The sequence below is a fragment of the Rhinoraja longicauda genome, chromosome 24 (genome assembly GCF_053455715.1).
Source record: "Rhinoraja longicauda isolate Sanriku21f chromosome 24, sRhiLon1.1, whole genome shotgun sequence".
Lineage (NCBI taxonomy): Eukaryota > Metazoa > Chordata > Chondrichthyes > Rajiformes > Arhynchobatidae > Rhinoraja > Rhinoraja longicauda.
The window spans coordinates 26,045,515-26,065,253 of record NC_135976.1 but is presented as its reverse complement, the minus strand read 5'-3'; the positions used below and the strand labels follow the sequence as shown (position 1 = coordinate 26,065,253).

Here is a 19,739-nt window from a genome sequence, read left to right as displayed (position 1 = left end):
GGTGCGTGTAAGAACAGGAGAGAGGAAAAGCAGGTTACCTGAAATTGGTGAATTCAATATTTATGCTGGTGGGTTGGCAGAACTACCCAGGCAGAATATGTGTTCTTCGCCTCATCCTGATAGTATATGAGACCAATGAAGACAGGTAGGTGTGGAAATGGGAAGAAGAATGGCTTAAAATTGAAAGCTTCAGATTGCCATGGTAGACACGTGGGTGCTCATCAAAGCTGAGCGTGGGGATAGTAAATACACATATGCCTACAAAATAAAAGTAATGCTCTACAATTTAATTACAGTTTAAATTACTTATTTACTTCCTACAACTGTAACAACTAAACTCTCAATATTACAATTCTAGTTTAAATGCAATGATTTAACAGAAAAGCAATATCAATCAATCAATCGCTATCTTGCTAAAACTGATCAAAGTGCAGATACTTGTCTTCCTGATGCATTTCCATACACACTCATCATTCGCAAATATCAAACACAATAACTGTTGAATGGTTCTGGACGGTAGCTTTGATAATTTTTATCGCTGTATTTGGATTGCACATTTGCACATTGTTCCTGTGCAGTGGTATTTTTGTATATGATTGCACATTTGTTCCTGTGCATTGGTATTTAGGCCCCTATAGTCTTATTGTTATATCAGGCTTTAGTGCCAATGAATTGGATTGGCACTATTTAACTAGAAGTGGGGCAGAAAGAATATTACTGATATTGTCCAATATATGCATTCATGTTCAATGGGATACTGGATTCAATTGTATTTGTGCCTCTCCATTCCTCACTCTCAGCTCAAAAATACATTGCACATGCTTTGAAGGATGTATACTCATTGATGAAACACCAGGGATGTGAATATGCAAGAGAAATCCTTTTCCCTTGCATAACACAAGGGAGTGCCACCAAAGTGAACTTTGTCATAGGAAAGTCAGATAAGGACTTTGATGGTGTATATTAGAGAAAAAAGCTGATGGGCATAAACAAGTGCATTGTAAGAACTAACTCAAGCAGAATGGCAATAAACTTGAAGGAATCCAGTTCCAACATGACAAAAGGCTTTGTGCACTATAATTTTATCACTTCCTATCTGCATAATAAGCAGTCTTTTCAATTTGTTCATCTGGGGACGCACGCCAATACAATATCGAGTGACTGATGTCAAGAGTTTGCATTTTGAACAAGTAGCTTCCACATTGTCAGAGACATTGGAATCCCAGCCAGCAAGATTGAAAGGAGCATCCAAGATTTCCTATTTTCATTTCCACGGTACCAGGTTATTGATATGAGACATCCAAAAATGTTTGCCGATAGTTTTAGGATTTTGCGTGGCAAGATGTCGCACAGTCAACTATATAATGCACATTAACTACATGTATTCTTGAAACAGGTAACTCGTCAGAAATACATGGCTCTATGTTAATCCTGAGCCTGGGAACTTGATTCATATTGGTCATTTAAAAGGTGTACCTGCAAATATTGTTGGTGCATCTTGGCATTGTAACCTTTCAGGATCTGCTGATTCTTGATTACCCTGCAATATCTTCTCTGAGTATTCTTCTAAAGCATCGTTGTGAAGAGCAGTTCAGCATTACAATTGATATTGACTTCAGAAATTATATACACAGAGATAATGAATGAAATAAATATTCTGCTTAAATCAAGAGAAAAGATGGCATTGTAGAAATGTTCCACTTTGCTCTCAGATTTTTCTTTCGATATGAAAGATGTAGAAGTAGCCATTTAAAAAAGTATAGTTTAAAAAATATGTGTAGATCTGTCTACTTTAAATAATGAATTCTCTTTTCAGTGAGATTATTTTATTGTTATAAAATTTAGACAATCCTGTTTTCCTACCAGGATTCTTCCGCCGGAGTATCACAAAAAATGCTGTGTACAAATGTAAAACTGGTGGGAACTGTGAAATGGATATGTACATGCGGAGAAAATGTCAGGAATGCCGGCTGAAGAAGTGCAAGGCAGTGGGAATGCTAGCTGAATGTAAGTAATTAATAAACAGAAAAAAATTATGTTTCAAAATCTATCTTTGCTGATACTTTGGCTTCTGATTTTTAGAAAAACACATTGATTTAACACTTTTTAGGATCTCTGGAAACCCCATAACACTTAACAGCCAATAAAGTACTACTGTAATTTAGGAAATAGGTCAGCCAATTTATAGACAACAAGCTGTTGTGAATTTGTGGAATTCTCTGCCACAGAAGGCTATGGAGGTCAATTCACTGGATGGATTTAAAAGAGAATTAGATAGAGCTCTAGGGGCTAATGGACTCGAGGGATATGGGGAGAAGGCGTGCACAGGCTACTGATTGTGGATGATCAGCCATGATCACAATGAATAGCAGTGCTGGCTCGAATGGCCAAATGGCCTCCTCCTTGCACCTATTTTCTATGTTTCTATGCTATCAAGGGTCTTCCCATTAACTGTATAGTCTCCTCTTACATTCATGCTCCCAAAGTGCAGCACCTCACACTTGCTCAGATTAAACTCCATCTGCCATTTTTCCACCCATTTCTGCAGCTGATCTATATCCCAATGTATCTTCTGACAGCTTTCCTCACTTTCTGCAACTTCTCCAATTTTGATGTCCACAAATCTACTCATTAACGCATCTACATTTAAATGGAGCACTGCATGTTAAAATAATATCTCTTTATTCAGGAATAACAGTATTGAGCATGAAATGGTATCTATTAAATTCTCCTAGGTTTGCTAACAGAAATCCAGTGCAAATCTAAACGCCTGCGGAAAAACACCAAACAAGTCATGGATATTTTTTGCAGCATAAAGACAGAGGAAGATGGTGTTGACAGCAAACAGGTTTCATCTACAACAAAGGCTGGAAAGGTAAGATTGTTTGAACATAGGATAAAGATCTCACTTTTGAGGACGGACAAGTGGTGCAGCTGGTAGAGCTGCTGCCTCAGTGCTGGATCGCATGGGTTTCCTCCGAAATTTCAAAGATGTGAGGGTCTTTAGGCCTCTGTACAAATTGCCCCTAGTGTGTAAGGAGCGGATGAGAAATTTGGATAACCTACAACTAGTGTGAATGGATGATCAATAGTCAGTGTGGATTCAGTGGGTTGAAGGCCTCTTTCCATGCTATTATTTCTAAACTAAACTTTTAACTTGCTGTTCTATTTTGCCATGGCTGCTTGGCACACATTTTAGCTGAAAATTAAAACAATTATAAATGTTGAGAATTTCATGCTTGAGACATCTTTTTGAAGAGGTGAATTAGTGGAATAACAGCAATACAGAGAAAGATTTACATTGATTATTGGAGAAATTAAGAGGACCTAATCTGTGCAAGTATCCTGTACCTCATAGCCTGCATCTCAGGGTTTGAAGAGGTGATGGGAAGACAGTAGCACTGATCTTCAAAAATTTCCACAGTTTTCAAACAGTTCCAGAGGTTGGAAGTAACAAACATTAATACTGCTAACATAAGAAAGGAGGGACAGAAAATATAATGGACCAGTCATTTGAATCTTTCCTCAGCACAATATGAGGATCCATCATTTTGTGCATGGTAAAGAGACATCTAGAAAACATACGATTTGGCAAAACAAACTTATTTTATGACAGGGTCATATTTTGGGGTAATTGAGGGTAAAATTCAGGGCGGAATTGTCAGAATAATTTATATAATAGTATTTTTAATTTCCTCAGTTTATTAGAATTACTCTTTATGTCATGTATTAAGAATAGTAATACTATAAATTCTTAGCCCTGTTATCCATTTCCCAAGCTCTTTAATTACATGTGTATCATTCTCCTGTTCTCTCACTATCAGATATAAGTGGGTATGGTGAAAATAAAAATTTGAAAAGCCAATACTTCTCTCCTCAGCGGGCCAATCCCTGTGCTCTCCATGGGATTTCTCAGTCATCCATGCCTCTAGATTAACCTTCCTGATATCATGATAAACGAAGGAGCAAGAAAGGCCTCCTGAATGTAATCCCTGTGTCTTTATTTATCTGTTCAATTAATATATGTGTATAATATGAAATGACACCGTCATGCTGATATTACTTATGTGTAATATAGATGAAGCAAAGGGAATAATAATTCCCTTTTATCTCTGCCATAACTTAATTTGTGACATAAATTTAGTACATAATTCCATTAATTCTGCATGAATAACGGAATAAAACTATAATGATTTGCAGCAGTTCTAAAATGTTAATCATTTCCACTGCATTGCTTGCAAAAGTAAAGTTGAGAATACAATTTATTTCCAGGTAACTATTACTTACAATGAGCAAAACTGCATTGAGATTAGATTGTTAAACAAATTAAGGATTGATGAGCTCATTATCCTTAAAATAATGAAGACTCCAATGAAAAGTGCCATTGTTTAAAACTTCTCACATTAGAGATGTGCAAATGATGGGATTTCCTGTGTTTTATATTAATTCCCTGCCAAATAGATGGAATTCTGCATAATCGTTATTTTTGAAACTACATCATCATCATCATCATATATATACAGCCGGAAACAGGCCTTTTCGGCCCTCCAAGTCCGTGCCGCCCAGCGATCCCCGTACATTAACACTATCCTACACCCACTAGGGACAATTTTTTTACATTTACCCAGCCAATTAACCTACATACCTGTACGTCTTTGGAGTGTGGGAGGGAACCGAAGATCTCGGAGAAAACCCACGCAGGTCACGGGGAGAACGTACAAACTCCTTACAGTGCAGCACCCGTAGTCAGGATCGAACCTGAGTCTCCGGCGCTGCATTCGCTGTAAAGCAGCAACTCTACCGCTGCGCTACCGTGCCACCCACATGAATATATCACAGATCTTATTTCTTGACAGTAAATTTAACTTAAATGACCACTATTGAGAATGCACTGAGCATCTGAGTAGCATAAATACCTTTATTATTTATACAGATGCAGGAGAGAGTGGAGTATACAGCTGAGCAACAACAGCTCCTCGATTACATTGTGGAAGCTCATCACAAGTACCGAATACCCCAAGAAGCAGCAAGAAAATATGTAAGTAATATGAGCAGATTTAAACAATTTATTAAAATGTTATAGTCACATCAATATTTTTGGCTCAAGTGAATCAATGATAATTTGGTTTTGTGATTTAACTTTCAATCCAGCTTAATACAGTTTTGTAAAGACCATATAATTAAATTTTGACAATTGCATCATCAATCGTCCATGTTGATGTGCTTAGAGCAGTTTTAATAAACAAGAAAGTGCAGATGCTGGAATTTTGTGCAAAACACAAAGTGCTGGAAGAAGTCAGCAGGTCAGGCAGGACCGGAGAAGGGAATGAACAGGTGTCGTTTCAGGTTGGGATCCTTTTTCGGACCCAAGTTCATCTTATTTCTATCTTGTTTGGAGATATATATTAAACACTTTGCTGCATCTGATGTTAGTAGTTGACAAATGTATGTGAATTATGGGTAAAAGTAAGTTAACCACTTGAAAGTGCTGCCTTTTGAAATGTGTATTACCTGAGTATATCTCCAATTGGAATAGACAATAAACAATAGGTGCAGGAGTAGGCCATTCGGCCCTTCGATGTGATCATGGCTGATCATTCTGAATCAGTACCCCGTTCCTGCCTTCTCCCCATTACCCCCTGACTCCGCTATCTTTAAGAGAATATCCAAATAGAATCAACCATTTCAAGCATTTAACATACACTTCCGGTCACAAATAATGCCTGTACAGAGCAGCTGATCTCAATAGGCGGTACACAATTAAGTAATTCCTGGTGTAATAGTTGTTTAGAGCATATTCTGGGAGAAATTTTAACACATTGGCTCAAATGGAGCTTGCCATTACGTGCTCAACTAAACCAAATTTCAAAGGGACTTTTTCCATTTCCAGCATCTGTAGACTCTTGTGTCCCCAAAACAAAATTCAGATTCTGTAAATCTGCAATAAATATAGAATTACAGAAATACTCTTGTTTTATCTCGTGAATATCCTGTTGATGTTCTGGTCCACAAATGCTATACGAGTCGCTGAGCATTTATTTCTGCCTTTCTTTCTGTTTACTTAATGTGATTCCCTTTCATTATTGTGACACTGATGGGGAGAAGTATTTGATATACATTATTGTGCTTTTATTGTGTTTACCTGATTAACCACAATGTTTCTTCACATGTAAGTGTTGTTTCTAATATGACTGTCTATGTGTCAGTTGTTCGAACCTGCAAATCCTGTGGAGGATTTTCTCAGGCTCTCAGAGAATGCTACCCTGCAAGTGGAAGTATTGGTAGAGTTTACTAAAAGATTACCAGGTGAGTAGGTGTGAAGTTGCAAATAAAGCTTTGTATAGTTTAATGTGCAATTGCAAATCCAAGAATGTCTCCTATTTGTTCCATTGGACTACTTAAAACCAATTGAAACAGAATTACTTAGCGTATTTTGTAAAATGAATATTCATTTTGGGGAAATATGATATTTGTAATATGCAAGGAAAGAAAGTGGTTGGATCTCCCTCGACAGACACTACCTGAGTTGCTGACTATTTCCAGCATTTTCTGTGTTTATTTTCAGATCATCTGCATTTTTTTTTGCATTTGCTGCAAAACGTTATTTTAAACATTTTCAAATCAAAACAATTATTGTATGAAGTATTGGAAATGTATTTATTCTTCAATGGAAACCATTGTGAGGATTAAAAAAATCATCATGGTCTTACTATCTAATCCACTCAAATGTAAACGGTGATATCAAAGACTATCATTCATTTCTTATGGACGTTCCTTCATTTTGTCACCTGCTTGGTAAAGGTGTTGGTGAAAGCCTTTTAAGTGGACTCCTGCATCATTTACACTTATAGTTAGATTGGACCTTCCAGGTGCTCCTCAAGAAATTCCTCAATCACAAGGAAATTAGAGTTCAAGTTTTTTTACTCTCCACGAGAAGCAAATATACTCCGGGTGTATTGGACAACAAAATCTGCTGCTAATTTGTCATTCAGTTTAAATATATATATTATAATGACTCAAAGATAGACACAAAAAGCAGGAGTAACTTAGCAGGTCAGGCAGCACCTCTGGACAAAAAGAATTGGTGACGTTTCAGGTCAAGACCCTTCTTCAGATTGAAGGTCAGAAGAGATATAGATTGTGATATAGAACAAATGAATGAAAGATATGCAAAAAAGTAACGATGATCAAGGAAACGGCCCATTGTTGCCTGTGGGCGGGGTGTTAACAAGTTATAAGGACAATGAAACTCACCAGGACAACAGTGAAACTGGTAAAATGACTAGGGTGGGGGAGGGGTTGCAAGGATTGCTTGAATTTAGAGAAATCAATATTCATTCTAAGCTGCCAAAGCGAAATATGAGGTACTGTTTCTCCAATTTGCGTTTGGTCTCACTGACAATGGAGGGGGCCCAGGACAGAAAGGTCAGTATGGGAATGGGAAGGGGAGTTAAAAGTGTTTGGCAACAGGAGATCACGTAGGCTCAGGCGGACTGAGCGAAGGTTTTCAGTGAAACAATCACCCAGTCTACGTTTGGTCTATGTATAAGAGTTCAGACCTGGAACAACAGATACAGTAGATGAGGTTGGAGGAGGTGCAAATGAACCTCTGCCTAATGACATGCAGCAACAGAATTGGAAAGTGTCAAATATTGGATAAATATAAAGATTATAAAAGTTGATGATTTGTTTTTATGCATTCCAAATGGGCAAAATGAGAGGTTGAATGTTATATCTGGAAATTCAGTAGTGTGTATATTGTTTAAGGATTCCAGACATTAGACAACGAAGACCAGATTGCATTGCTAAAAGGTTCCACTGTGGAAGTGATGTTCCTTCATTCGGCACAGTTGTACAACCAGAGCTTCACACAGAGCAGTCACCAATATATTCAGGGTGAGTAATGCGAGATTCAAACAAAGAATGCAAGCTTCTTTCACTTTTGTCACTCAACTCTTCGGAAACCTGGTTGGTGCAAGAGATTTTAGGAAATGTAAGAAATACAACAGCTGATTTAACATGCTGCATGTTCCCACATAAAGGAGTGTAATTAAAATTATAAATTGTGCTTGAGGGATGAGCATTAGGACAAAGGAAGGACTTACCTGGCCATCCTTCGCTAATTATATTACATATTCCTCAGGAAACACTGAACCATGGTTTAAGATCTTATTGTGAATGACAGCACCTTTTAACTAGGTAATGCTTCCTAGGTAACTGGCTTGAATGTTAGTCTAGATTTTGTGCTTTAGTCCCTGGAGTGGGACTTGAACTTAAACTTCCTAACTCCAAGGTGAGATTGCTGCATGTTCCCGAACCAAAATGTAGTAGTTTAACACACAAAGGGGTTTTCCAACCAACATGCTATTGCATAGGCATTTGGCCATCTACCACTTTTCAGTGATCTCCCATCCACCTTCCCACCTTTTTCCCTCTAGAATAGAACATGATTAAGCCAGTTTATCTTAAAATCCAACCACTTCAGAAGATTATCTGGACACTTTATGTCACAAATTGTTCTTGCTCAGGTCAGCCATTTCTTGTCCTGGATAAATGCAGAATTATATCACTGGTATGAACACATATTTAGAGCACTGCCAAAAGAAGCAGGGTCATATTGTTCTAAACCATAACTTAAATGAATTGTCTGTGAACTGGTCCCATTCCAGGACTGGGAAATCTGACTCGGGTGGTTCACTTCACTTTTTTAGGTATTGGGCCTACTTCAGCATCAAACATCACGTGCATGATTCCCTAAAAATGGCAGGTCAGGTGGACAGTGTGATGAAGAAAGCCTTTGGCACACTTGGGACATCATGATGCAACTGTATAAGTCAATGATGAAACCACACTTAGAGCATTGTATGCAAATTAGGTCGCCCAGATATATGAAGGATGTCACTAAGCCAGAAAGGAAGCAGAAGAGATTCACCAGTTTCTTACCTGGGCTTGTGGGCTTGAGTTATAGAAAGAGGTTGGACAGGCTGGGATTTTTGCGCATGGCTCTGACTTCAAATTTCTGGGGCTAGGTTGTTAGATGCTCCATACACAACAAAAGGGTACTCAACTTATTTTTCAAAAATAAGGACATTTTTTATTTTCTTTATATCAAAAAACACACTGAAGAATATCTGTGTTATATTTAACATAGAATGTATGTCCTATATATTCCACCTTTAGTCTTTCTTTCATTGATTTAATGGCTGTAGTGCATACCATTTTCCAAATGGATGGCAGCAATTCATCAATTTTTCCTCACCCTCACAAGTAGAAGCCATGTCAACTGTATTATCTGGAAAGACAAGGGCAGCTGTTGCAACTGTGCTATTACAACTGAGGAAGAGCATTGTAAGTCGCATAACATGCTCACTTGGAAATGTGTTTTCCCTTTGTACGTGCATTCTCAGTAAATATATTAAAGCTACCTCCTTAAAAACAATTCCTTCATCAAAGGACTATATTCAGGAAGGTTCCACCTCACAACTTTCAATGGCAAGAAATGATCAGAAATAATTCCAGGAACAGTTTTGGTGGTGTGTACCAGTTTTTTTGTAATAGTCTAAACGATGGCTTGAAAACATGTATTAATTCTTTAAAGGTTAGCCATTGATTGTTTACTGCCATGCCTTTTAATATTTTTTCCAATCTATCAAAACGCTCTCATAATTCATAACTCCTTAATTCAATCTGAAGGAAACAAACTAGATAATTTTCCATTTTTAACTACAGGAGCAATTAACCCTTTTTTTTAACACTATCTATAGTTAGTTTCAGTGTTGCAGTGCTAATTTTTTAGGTGCCGGAACGGCCCCTGTTAAAATCCCTGCCAGTTAAAATTCCCCGCTATTTATTTTGGCTTTTTTTTTTACAGAGGTGCCAGAGCAGTGCTCCTCTGAGCTCCGGCAGCACTGCACCCCCTGGTTAGTTTGCTTATCCATCCTGCTGCCTTCCACACAGGCTGAAAGAACCTCATACCTTTGGAAAGGTACAAGAATGGAGGCTCCTCCAGACTCTCATACCTATTTCACTTTAGTCACACGATGTCCAATTCCAGTTATTAATCTAAAGAGTTTGATTGTCCTCTGGAACCAAGTACACAAGTAACATTCCCTCCCTCTTATGCATCATAATCTATAAACTACATCATAGTACATAATCTATAAGCTTCATCGCATCAACTCCGAGACAAATTCCTCAAGCTACAGATTCCAGAGATATAGTCACCATGAATTCCAGCTTTCTAGCAGCTCTTACAAACTACAGCATCTTTCATTTACCAGCCCCTGAATCCAGTACATTATCCTTTTCATTTCTGCCAGCTGCAATGAGATCCTACTACAAGCCTCCCCAACCCTTTCTGTCTTCTGCAAGGACCACTCCCTCTGACTCTACGGTCTGCTCATCCCTCTGCACACACTCCTCCGTGATTCAAGCTACAGTTGTTTTTCTTCCACTTCCTCCATCACTATCCAAGGACCCAAAGAGCCCTTCCAGTTGATGCAAGGCTCATGTGCACCTCGTCCAACCTTATCTATTGCATTATGTGCTCCAAATGAGGCCTCTTCCACACAAGTGAAACCAAGCACAGAACAAGTGACTGATTTGCAGCAAAACCATATTGTACCGCTGATTGTACTACTGTTATGAATTCTCTCACCTTTATATATAGGTTTGAACTATAGCCAATAAAATATCCTTATTGTAAATTGTTCTTTTGTTTGTTTTCCAGATACTGAACACTATTCCACACTCCCTGGATGTTGTACTAACCAATGTTTTGAAGAGCATATTCCAGCTGTTATGATGGAGCAGTCTAATTTGGATGAGATCTCGATTGTAGTTCCAAATCGCACATTAGGTACTACCTGCTTGTATACTATTACAGTCATGCAATAATTAAGGCATGGAAGATTATTATACATTAAATTCAAATTTTATTTCCTTGTTGACACTGGGGGTCATTTTAGTAGAGTGAGTTATATTTTAACTGTATTTTTAATTACCTCGGTTTATTAGAATTAGTCCATAAAAATAGAAATACTATGAATTCTTAGCCATAGACCTAGCCATTAGCCATAGACTGCGTCATGCTGTTTTTCTCTCACTAACTGTTGGGCATAGAGGGTATGGTGACAATAAAAATTAAAGTCAATACATTTCTCATCAGAGGGTCTATTTCTTGGGTTTTCTCAGTCACCCATTCCACCATAATAACCATCTTGATATCATGATATAAGGAAGAAAAAATTCCCAGTGAATTTAAGGAAAAATTAGTTCCTTTATTGCTGCTATAACTATATTTATGACATAAATTTTGTATAATTTCATTAATTCTCTATATCTGAATAAAACTATGATTGATTGTAATACTTCTAAAGTGTGATCCATTTCCACTGCATTATTTTCTAAAGCATCTCGTATAATACAATTCAGTCTGATTCAAATGTGTTTAAAAACATAGTTGTGATTTTAAAATGCTACAAATTCTAAGTTAGACATCTTGATTTAATCTATTTCGGCTCACCTTTATCTATTGACAACTTTTGCAAGTACCCCATCATACATCAAGTTTTCATAAATCATGTATGCATTTTTGTGAAGATTATTTGGAAATATAATGTTGCACTTCTTTGTAACCAGGTATAGCTGAAGAATTTATAACACCAATGTTCGATTTCTACAGAAGCATGGGGGAACTGAATGTGACAGACACTGAATATGCCTTACTTTCTGCAACTACCATTCTTTTCTCAGGTAAAACAAACATAATCACTAATTAGGTTGGTCATGCATTATAATTCAATGCTGGTTCAAATGCAGCTGAAGTAAAATGGTGTGGTAGTTAATTGGGAAATAATGATCAGATTAAACACATTGTTTATTACGATTGCTGAAAAGACCTTAAATTTATAAATTTGCCCAAATTATATTGGAATTTAAATGGAAGAAATATAGTGCCAAATTGTAACATCTTGGCACATTGGAAAAGGCCACCAGTAGGTGAAGGACTTGAAATTTTCTTCATTACATTTGTAAGTCTACCGTGGCATTAACATATCACTCCTGATTTCCTTTCTGGTTGAGCTGATTTGAGCGTCACGACAATAACATTAACTCAATTGACTATAATTCCAAGGGATCTTACAAGCATTACATTCATGTATTCTAGATCTTGGTGAAGAACAATTCTTAAATCGACTCCAGCTCATCATTCCTCACAAATTTTCACCTTGCAACCACTATTTAGACAATCATACTTTACCGAGTTTGTTAAGAAATTTGGAATTAAAATCCGATAACCCACACAACCCAAATGCCTGTCTTTGCTTGCAACCCTCAGACCACATCCATTCTGCTCGATGTTCATTTTTGGTCTTCACAGGAGCCTCTGACATGGCTGTGAGCAGCAGATAGTTGTATGTTTTCATAAATTCTAAAAGACTCGGGCTAATGCTGAAATAACGATTAAAAGCAGGCGAATAATAAATAATGTTAAAGTCGTGACTATAGCGTGATTGCGACAAAACTTGATCCAGTGGTTGATCAGAGTTCTTTGGACTTTGCATTTAACATTTAGGTTCAAATGAAGTTGGGAGTAATACCTGCAGATTCAGTGGAGGAGAGAGAATAGATTTATTTTTAGAACTGGCAATTGCAGAGAGATCTCAAGGTTCCCTTCCATGTAAATTCTACCTCACGCAGCCAAATTGTATCTAACACTTGCTTCTCTGAAATTAGTATCAAGTGTACAAAATACAACCTTCAAAATTTACCAGGATGATTCCAATTCATATCTTTAGCCTCTTTTATCAAGAAAACTCATGCACCAGGACAACAATGACTCCTCTGAGGAGATTGCTACTCTGAGGAAGTGCTGATTTATGACTAATGGTAACCAAATCCTCACACTTTGGCAGATTGTAAAGAAATAATTTTGGGATTTTTTCTAGTAATCCACACATCGCAGTGAGCAGGCAATGATTAGTGGAACATATTTTTTTTACATCTATCTGTGGCCTCCTATCTCCGCAACATCTCCTTGCCCAACAAATCTTTCTAATATCACCTCGTGGGCATTCATGATATTTTGCCAACCCCTGATTGTAATCATTTAATCACTGACAACTGCCTGGTAGTAAACTGAGAAATTCCATCTTCATTTCCTGTTGAAAGTTTTCCTTAAAACCAGCTGCAGTGTTGGTGATCAAGGGGTGACTGTCATTGATGGGGTATTGATGACTGCAGAAGGGAAATGTAGACAGTGGGGCAAGTAGATTAGCGTGGGGAGTAGAGGAAAGCTCTCCTCCTGGCTTACAATAAATGGTAGAAAGGCAATTAATTATTTCATACAGAAGTCTATGCATCTGTTTATCTGCTGATTTCCTTAGTCAAAGCTAAACTTGGAACACAGATAAAATCAAGGCACACTTGTTATAAAACATAAATTAATAAATCTCTGGAAGGTTAATTGGTGCCTGCCTCACACGTCCTCTTTAACCCTTGAGGTGCACAATCATTGGACACAGAATTTATATGTCTTAAATAACAGTCAACCAAAATCTTCTCTCTTGAGTTTTAGAATTCTCACTTTTATTTCTATCACCTGTTGACTTTCTAAAACCTGAATCTTTAAACTATTATTCAGTATCAGAAACACTCATTTGTTAGACTTTGTATTTCTAGCTATTTTATAAGCATCTTGATAAGTGCAATATCAGAATTTATTTGCAGAGACTATCTTATTACTGTACATAGAGCTAATTTTCTTTATTTTTGTGGCTTTTGCTACTTAACAGAGAATAACTGCCATTTTGAAATTACTGTTAATTGTAAGTCATTTTTGTGCCTCAACTTACTTAAGTAAAACAATTGGATTATTTCAGTGCAGAGGCATTTTATTTCCAAAAATTAAATTAATCTTAAATTAAGTCAAATAAATGCACATGTACTTTATGGTTTCATAAACCGGAGTCAGAAAATAAAATCCAAGAATAATTCACATTCATACAAATATCATTGTTAAGTATTTGAAAAATCTTATTGCATATGAAGAAACAACAAAACTTGGAGAGTTGAGACAATGGAATTTTTAAATATTATTTTTTGATTTTGGAGAAGTCAAGACCTATTGCATTGGTAACTATTGGCTTTTAAAATCGCAACAAAAAGAAAATGTTTTCAAGTCTGCTCTTTTGAATTTACAAAAGTCATGTTATAACAGGGAACCAAGTTAGCTACTCTGGAAGGATCCTATTTGCAACCATAATTTTGTGCTAGTTTCACAGGAAATTGTTTTCTTTATTCACTTGAACAATTTTATTAGCAAATTACAGGAAACCTGGGTTTAGATTATTTTACATTTCCATCCGGCCGTTATGTATTGAATTTAATTGTTCCCTTTCGGTACATATGACAACACTCTAGAAAGAAAATTCAGTCATTCTCAATAGTGAGGTTTTGCCAAACTAGTTTCCATACAGCAGATGGGTACTTTTTGGGACATTCCAAAGCTTGCACCCAGATTTAAAGTTTAACTCCTTGACTAAAAGATTAATATTAACCTACTGTGCTTGTACTGTTGCAGTAACATTATGCCATTGATCATTGTACACAACTTAAGGCTCATCACTTTTTTTCTGCAGATCGACCGTATTTAAAGAATAAAATACATGTAGAAAAATTACAGGAGCCTCTTTTGGAGATTTTACACAAGTACTCCAAGATCCATCATCCCGAGAGTCCACAGCGCTTTGCTCGGCTTTTGGGTCGACTTACTCAGCTTAGAACTCTTAACCACAATCATTCAGAGGTATTAATGTCCTGGAAGATGAAGGATCAGAAACTTACACCCTTGCTCTGTGAAATTTGGGATGTCCAATGAAGGATTATAGCAGAACATTGTTACATATTTTTGGACTGGTCAGTGCAAGTGTACACCCAGCTTTTATTTTGTAGCACAAATTCATGACAAAATAAAAAATGGAAGATCTCCCTTTAATTTCCATCAGTCAACAGCTACTTTGCCAAACCAATTATCTTGGTGCTCATTACAGTCACTGAAGTTTTCTTTGCATAATCTAACTTTTTGTTTATTATACTGACCAACAGCTTGTCGTTTGGTCATTATATTTGTAAAGCATCTGTTCTTATTCAGTACAAGGATGACCCACCAGTGATCAAGACAGGTATTATTCACCTTTTAAAATAAACTGTTCTGGAGATTGCCGAGACCTCTTAACAGAGCAATAGATAAATCAGCCTTTGGATAGTTGCAATTGCCAAATATCTTTAAAAATTTTTAACATGATTTTAATAGAAATTAGTACATTGCTGGGGTATGGAATTAAAAAATCACTAAAATGCATTTCAGATTGTTTTATCATTTATTATATTTCAACAGTTTATGGAAGAAAATGTAACATATCTTAATGCTAGAATTTAAGAATATTCAATAAACTTTTATATTATATAGTGTTTTGAATTTTAATTTAAAGCAATCTGCATCAATAGAATTTACATGTTATTTCATACAGCGCGATTAAAAAAATACAAAAATTAATTCAATGAAAATGTAGTTTTTCTTTAGATTTAGAGATACAGCGCGGAAACAGGCCCTTCGGCCCATCGAGTCCGCGCCGCCAAGCGATCCCCGCACATTAACACTATCCTACACACACTAGGGACAATTTTTACATTTACCCAGTCAATTAACCTACATACCTGTACGTCTTTGGAGTGTGGGAGGAAACCGAAGATCTCGGAGAAAACCCACGCAGGTCACGGGGAGAACGTACAAACTCCGTACAGACGGCGCCCGTAGTCAGGATCGAACCTGAGTCTCCGGCGCTGCATTCACTGTAAGGCAGCAACTCTACCGCTGCGCCACCGTGCCGCCTAAATGTAGTCTACATTTTGGAAGACAAATTAACTGAAACAATTCTGTGCAGCACAGTGGCAGCTGGGAGAGCCACTGCCTCACAGCTAGAGATCCAGGTTCGATCCTGAACTTAGATGCTGTCTGTGTAGAGTTTGCACGTTCTCCTTGTAGTTTGGGTTTCCTTTGGGTGTTCCGGTTTCCTCCCACATCCCAAAGACATGTGGGTTTGTAGGAGGTGTAGGAAAATAACTGCAGATGCTGGTACAAATCAAAGGTATCACAAAAAGCTGGAGTAACTCAGCGGGTCAGGCAGCATCTCAGGAGAGAATGAATGGGTGACGTTTAAGGTCGAGACCCTTCTTCAGACTGATGTCAGGGGAGGGGGCGGGACAAAGAAAGGATGTAGTTGGAGACAGGAAGACAGTGGGAGAATTGGGAAGGGAGAGGGGAAACAGAGGGGCAGAGGAGCTTTGTAGGTTAATTGACCCACTGTGTAGGGAGTAGCTGAGAAAATTGAATAACATAGAACTAGTGTGAATGGGTGATGGATGGTCGGCGTGGACAGGGTGGTCCAAAGGGCCTGTTTCCATGCTGTATCTCTAAACTAAACTAAATCAAAAGTAACACATGGGAATGTGTACTGTCACTGCAAAGTAGGCACTGCGGAATATTCATTGTGTGGTCTTCTAGCTTCACTTTTACGTTTTTTAATTGTTTTTTCTTGGTTGATTGTTAGAATTGGACAGGGTGTTGGTAAGGCCACACCAGGAGTACTATGCACAGTTATGATCCCTCACCTAAGAGAGGATCAAGTAGCAATGGAGATAGTCTCAAGATATTCACTGGGGTAATTCTTGAGATGAGAGGATTGTTCTATCGAGATAGATCTGTATTCTTTGGGGGTTTAGGAAAATGAAAGGTGATCATATCGAAGCAAACAAGATTCCAACGAGGCATAGCATGGTACATATCAAGATGTAGTCACTACTGAAAGAATTTTGAACAAGGAGACATAGTTACAAGTTAAGGAGCTGGACCAAAATCCATAGAAATGTCTTCATGCAGAGAGTGGTGAGTCTTTAGGATTCTCTGCTCGAGAGATGGTGGAGGTTAACTTGGTAAAAGTGGAGACTGATCAATTTTGAAAAATTGGGGGTTCGAGGACCATGAGAATCTAATGGAGAAGGAGTTGAAGCTTTGGGTAGATTAGCCATATTGAACACCAAGGTAGACGTGAAGGTCCAACTGTCTATTCCTGCACATATTTTCTTGTGTTCTTGGATTCCTATTTTGTTTTATACTTATTCTAGACGATCACTTAAGAATTGTGTATGGAGATGAACTTTATTTGTCTGAAACTTTTCATCCCAAACTATTTTAGTGAGCTTTCTGAAGGACAAGTCTGAGCCCTCGGGTTAGGATACCCAATGACCAAGGAATATCACAATATATGTCATGGCTGTTAATGTTAAGAATGCCGATATCCTGCAATGTGCACAAGTTTCTATATCTGAAAGTTATCTGTCCAGTAGGACATTAACACGGGATGCTAATTTTCCCATAAAGCCAATTAAATTATTGGGATCCACAGTAAAACCAGGGCTGTGGAGTTGGAGTCGGAGTTGTGGAGTCGGAGCAATTTTGGTGCTGCTGGAGTCGGAGTCGGTAAAAAAGTCCCGACTCCGACCTCAACATAAATTTCAGAGACTTCATAAATCGGGAAAAAAAACACTCTTAAAACATACTGCACACTTTATTTCCACCCGAGAGAATGAGAAATCACATCAGTGCTGCCATCTGGTGGCAGAACGACGAGAAACAAAACGTAAACAAACGCTATCACCAGCTGATTTCCTTCCATCTGCTACTGAGTGTCTGGATAATTTCTGAATTCAAAAGGTAAATTTAGTCATTCATTTATTGGGAAATATATTATAAATGAATACAGATTACAAATTTTCATGATTTACTGCAAAATTAATCGTCAGTGCTGATTAATTCCTTCTCAACAGCAGTAAACACTAGTCTTGGCAAAGCGTCAAAGAATCTGGTAATTTTTCGTCAATACAAACCATAATTTCTACGTTCAGTGGGATGCTTGACACAATATTCTAGGTTAAAAGGTGAGTAAGGGGTTGGGTAATGAAAGAAAAAAAAAAGGTAAGGGCTCATTTAGGTAAAAGTGTAGTAAACACCAGTTAACCTAAACTAACAGGGGGGCAACGTTCCCTTGAACCCCCCCCCCCCTAACCCAAACTAACAGAGGGGCAAATTATTTAATTATTATCAATGAATAGAGACTACTAAAGTGATTTAGTCAAGGTAAGTAAAGTATGTCAGTGAAAGAGTTTAGAACTGAATGGGTTAAGGAACAACTCATGCAGGAAATTTGTGGAAACAAGATAAAATGCTGTGAGCGACTGAAATTAATGTATGACAAAATAAACAGATTCCGGATGTTGGGACTAAAAAAAGATAAGATGCCCGATTGCTAAGTCAAACCACTTTGAAAGACAAGTGTGATCCAGACAAGATCAGAACTGGTGCCAGGAAAGATAAGAGCTAGTGGAGGGATGTGCTGAAGAATGTGCTAAGGAATGTACTGACTGTGTGATTAACTGCCTGTGAAAAATCAGGTATAAATGTACTGTTTGTGCTCAATACTATTGAGTGGGACCCTGAGGGGCAACGAGTATGTAGCTCTCCCACTCCCGCATGCATGATAAAGAGGAATTGGTACATGATCTGGTTCCCTGCTGAGAACCTTTAAGAAGACAACATCAAGTAAAGAATTCTGTGAATTGAACAGGTCAGACTACGTGTGGTCTGTGTAAATTGGAATTGATTTTTGTGAATTGAGCAGGTCAGACTACTTGGGGTCTGTGTAAATTGTAACAGAACTTTTGCGAATTGAGCAGGTCAGACTACTCTGTGTAAATTGGTAAGAGAATTCTGTGAATTGAACAGGTCAGATTACATGCAGTCTGTGCAAATTGTAATGTATTCTTGTGAATTGAGCAGCTCAGACTACTCGGGGTCTGTGTAAATTGGTACAGAATTTTGTGAATTGAGCAGGTCAGACTACGCGGGGTCTGTGTAAATTAATAGTAATAAAGAGAGCTGAAAATGGGACATGCCCTGGATAAGAGTGATGGTGGAGCTTCAGTACAGCAAGTGTTCCTTAGACCAAGAAAAACGTAAAGACGAAAAAACGTACAACTAAATTAAAGTCAGCAAAAAATAAATCTCCTGAGGGACAACCTGGACAAGTTTCACTTACAAAGTTCATTATTACAGACAAAGTAACTGTAACAATGACCACAGAAATGTTTAAGAAACACCTTATCAAACTTCTTGTAAGAAATGGTGTAGCCTTAACTTTATTTTCACAACCAGTCTTTCTTGGCCTAAATGGAAAAATGGAAACTAGGAGTTTCTCTGGCAAGGGAGAGTATCAGAAAACTTGTACTTGAAGAAGCCAAGAATGAAAAGGAAAAGCTTCAAAAAACTCTTAAGGGGCAGTTCATGTTCATTAACATGGATGCCACCACTCGTCACAGAGTTAACTATTTTGCCATCAATGCTAGATTTGTTGATGAAAACAATAAAATAGTAACTCGGACATTAGGAGTAAAGGACACATGATGACACCATTTATCTCCAGAACTTAGTGGAAGAAATTTTGAAAGATTTTTAAATTAAGAAAGACTATGCATCGTCACTGGATAATGCTTCAAATATGCTAAGCACAATAGAAAAGATTAATAAAGTTGAAGAAGAAAGTCACTACTGAAAGGGAGATCTCTAATGCAGATTCTGAAACTGAAATACCAGAAATAGAACAGAATGATGAAACTTTAGA

The 19,739-nt window shown here is 37.5% G+C and overlaps 1 protein-coding gene across 5 annotated transcripts in view; it reads left to right on the top strand.

Moving 5' to 3' along the window:
- LOC144605504 (bile acid receptor-like) overlaps window positions 1-15,405 on the top strand; it is a 48,177-nt gene extending 32,772 nt beyond the window's left edge. For 4 of the 5 annotated variants that reach the window (XM_078420859.1, XM_078420860.1, XM_078420858.1 and 1 more), the window contains exons 4-11: window positions 1,867-2,007; window positions 2,736-2,875; window positions 4,934-5,038; window positions 6,207-6,306; window positions 7,768-7,896; window positions 10,730-10,858; window positions 11,641-11,754; window positions 14,643-15,405. In XM_078420859.1, coding sequence (XP_078276985.1) covers window positions 1,867-2,007; window positions 2,736-2,875; window positions 4,934-5,038; window positions 6,207-6,306; window positions 7,768-7,896; window positions 10,730-10,858; window positions 11,641-11,754; window positions 14,643-14,881 — 1,097 coding nt within the window. In that variant the 3' untranslated portion in view covers window positions 14,882-15,405. The remainder of the gene's footprint in view (window positions 1-1,866; window positions 2,008-2,735; window positions 2,876-4,933; window positions 5,039-6,206; window positions 6,307-7,767; window positions 7,897-10,729; window positions 10,859-11,640; window positions 11,755-14,642) is intronic. The other variant, XM_078420862.1, reaches the window with a different exon arrangement.
- The last annotated feature ends 4,334 nt before the right edge of the window (window positions 15,406-19,739 follow it).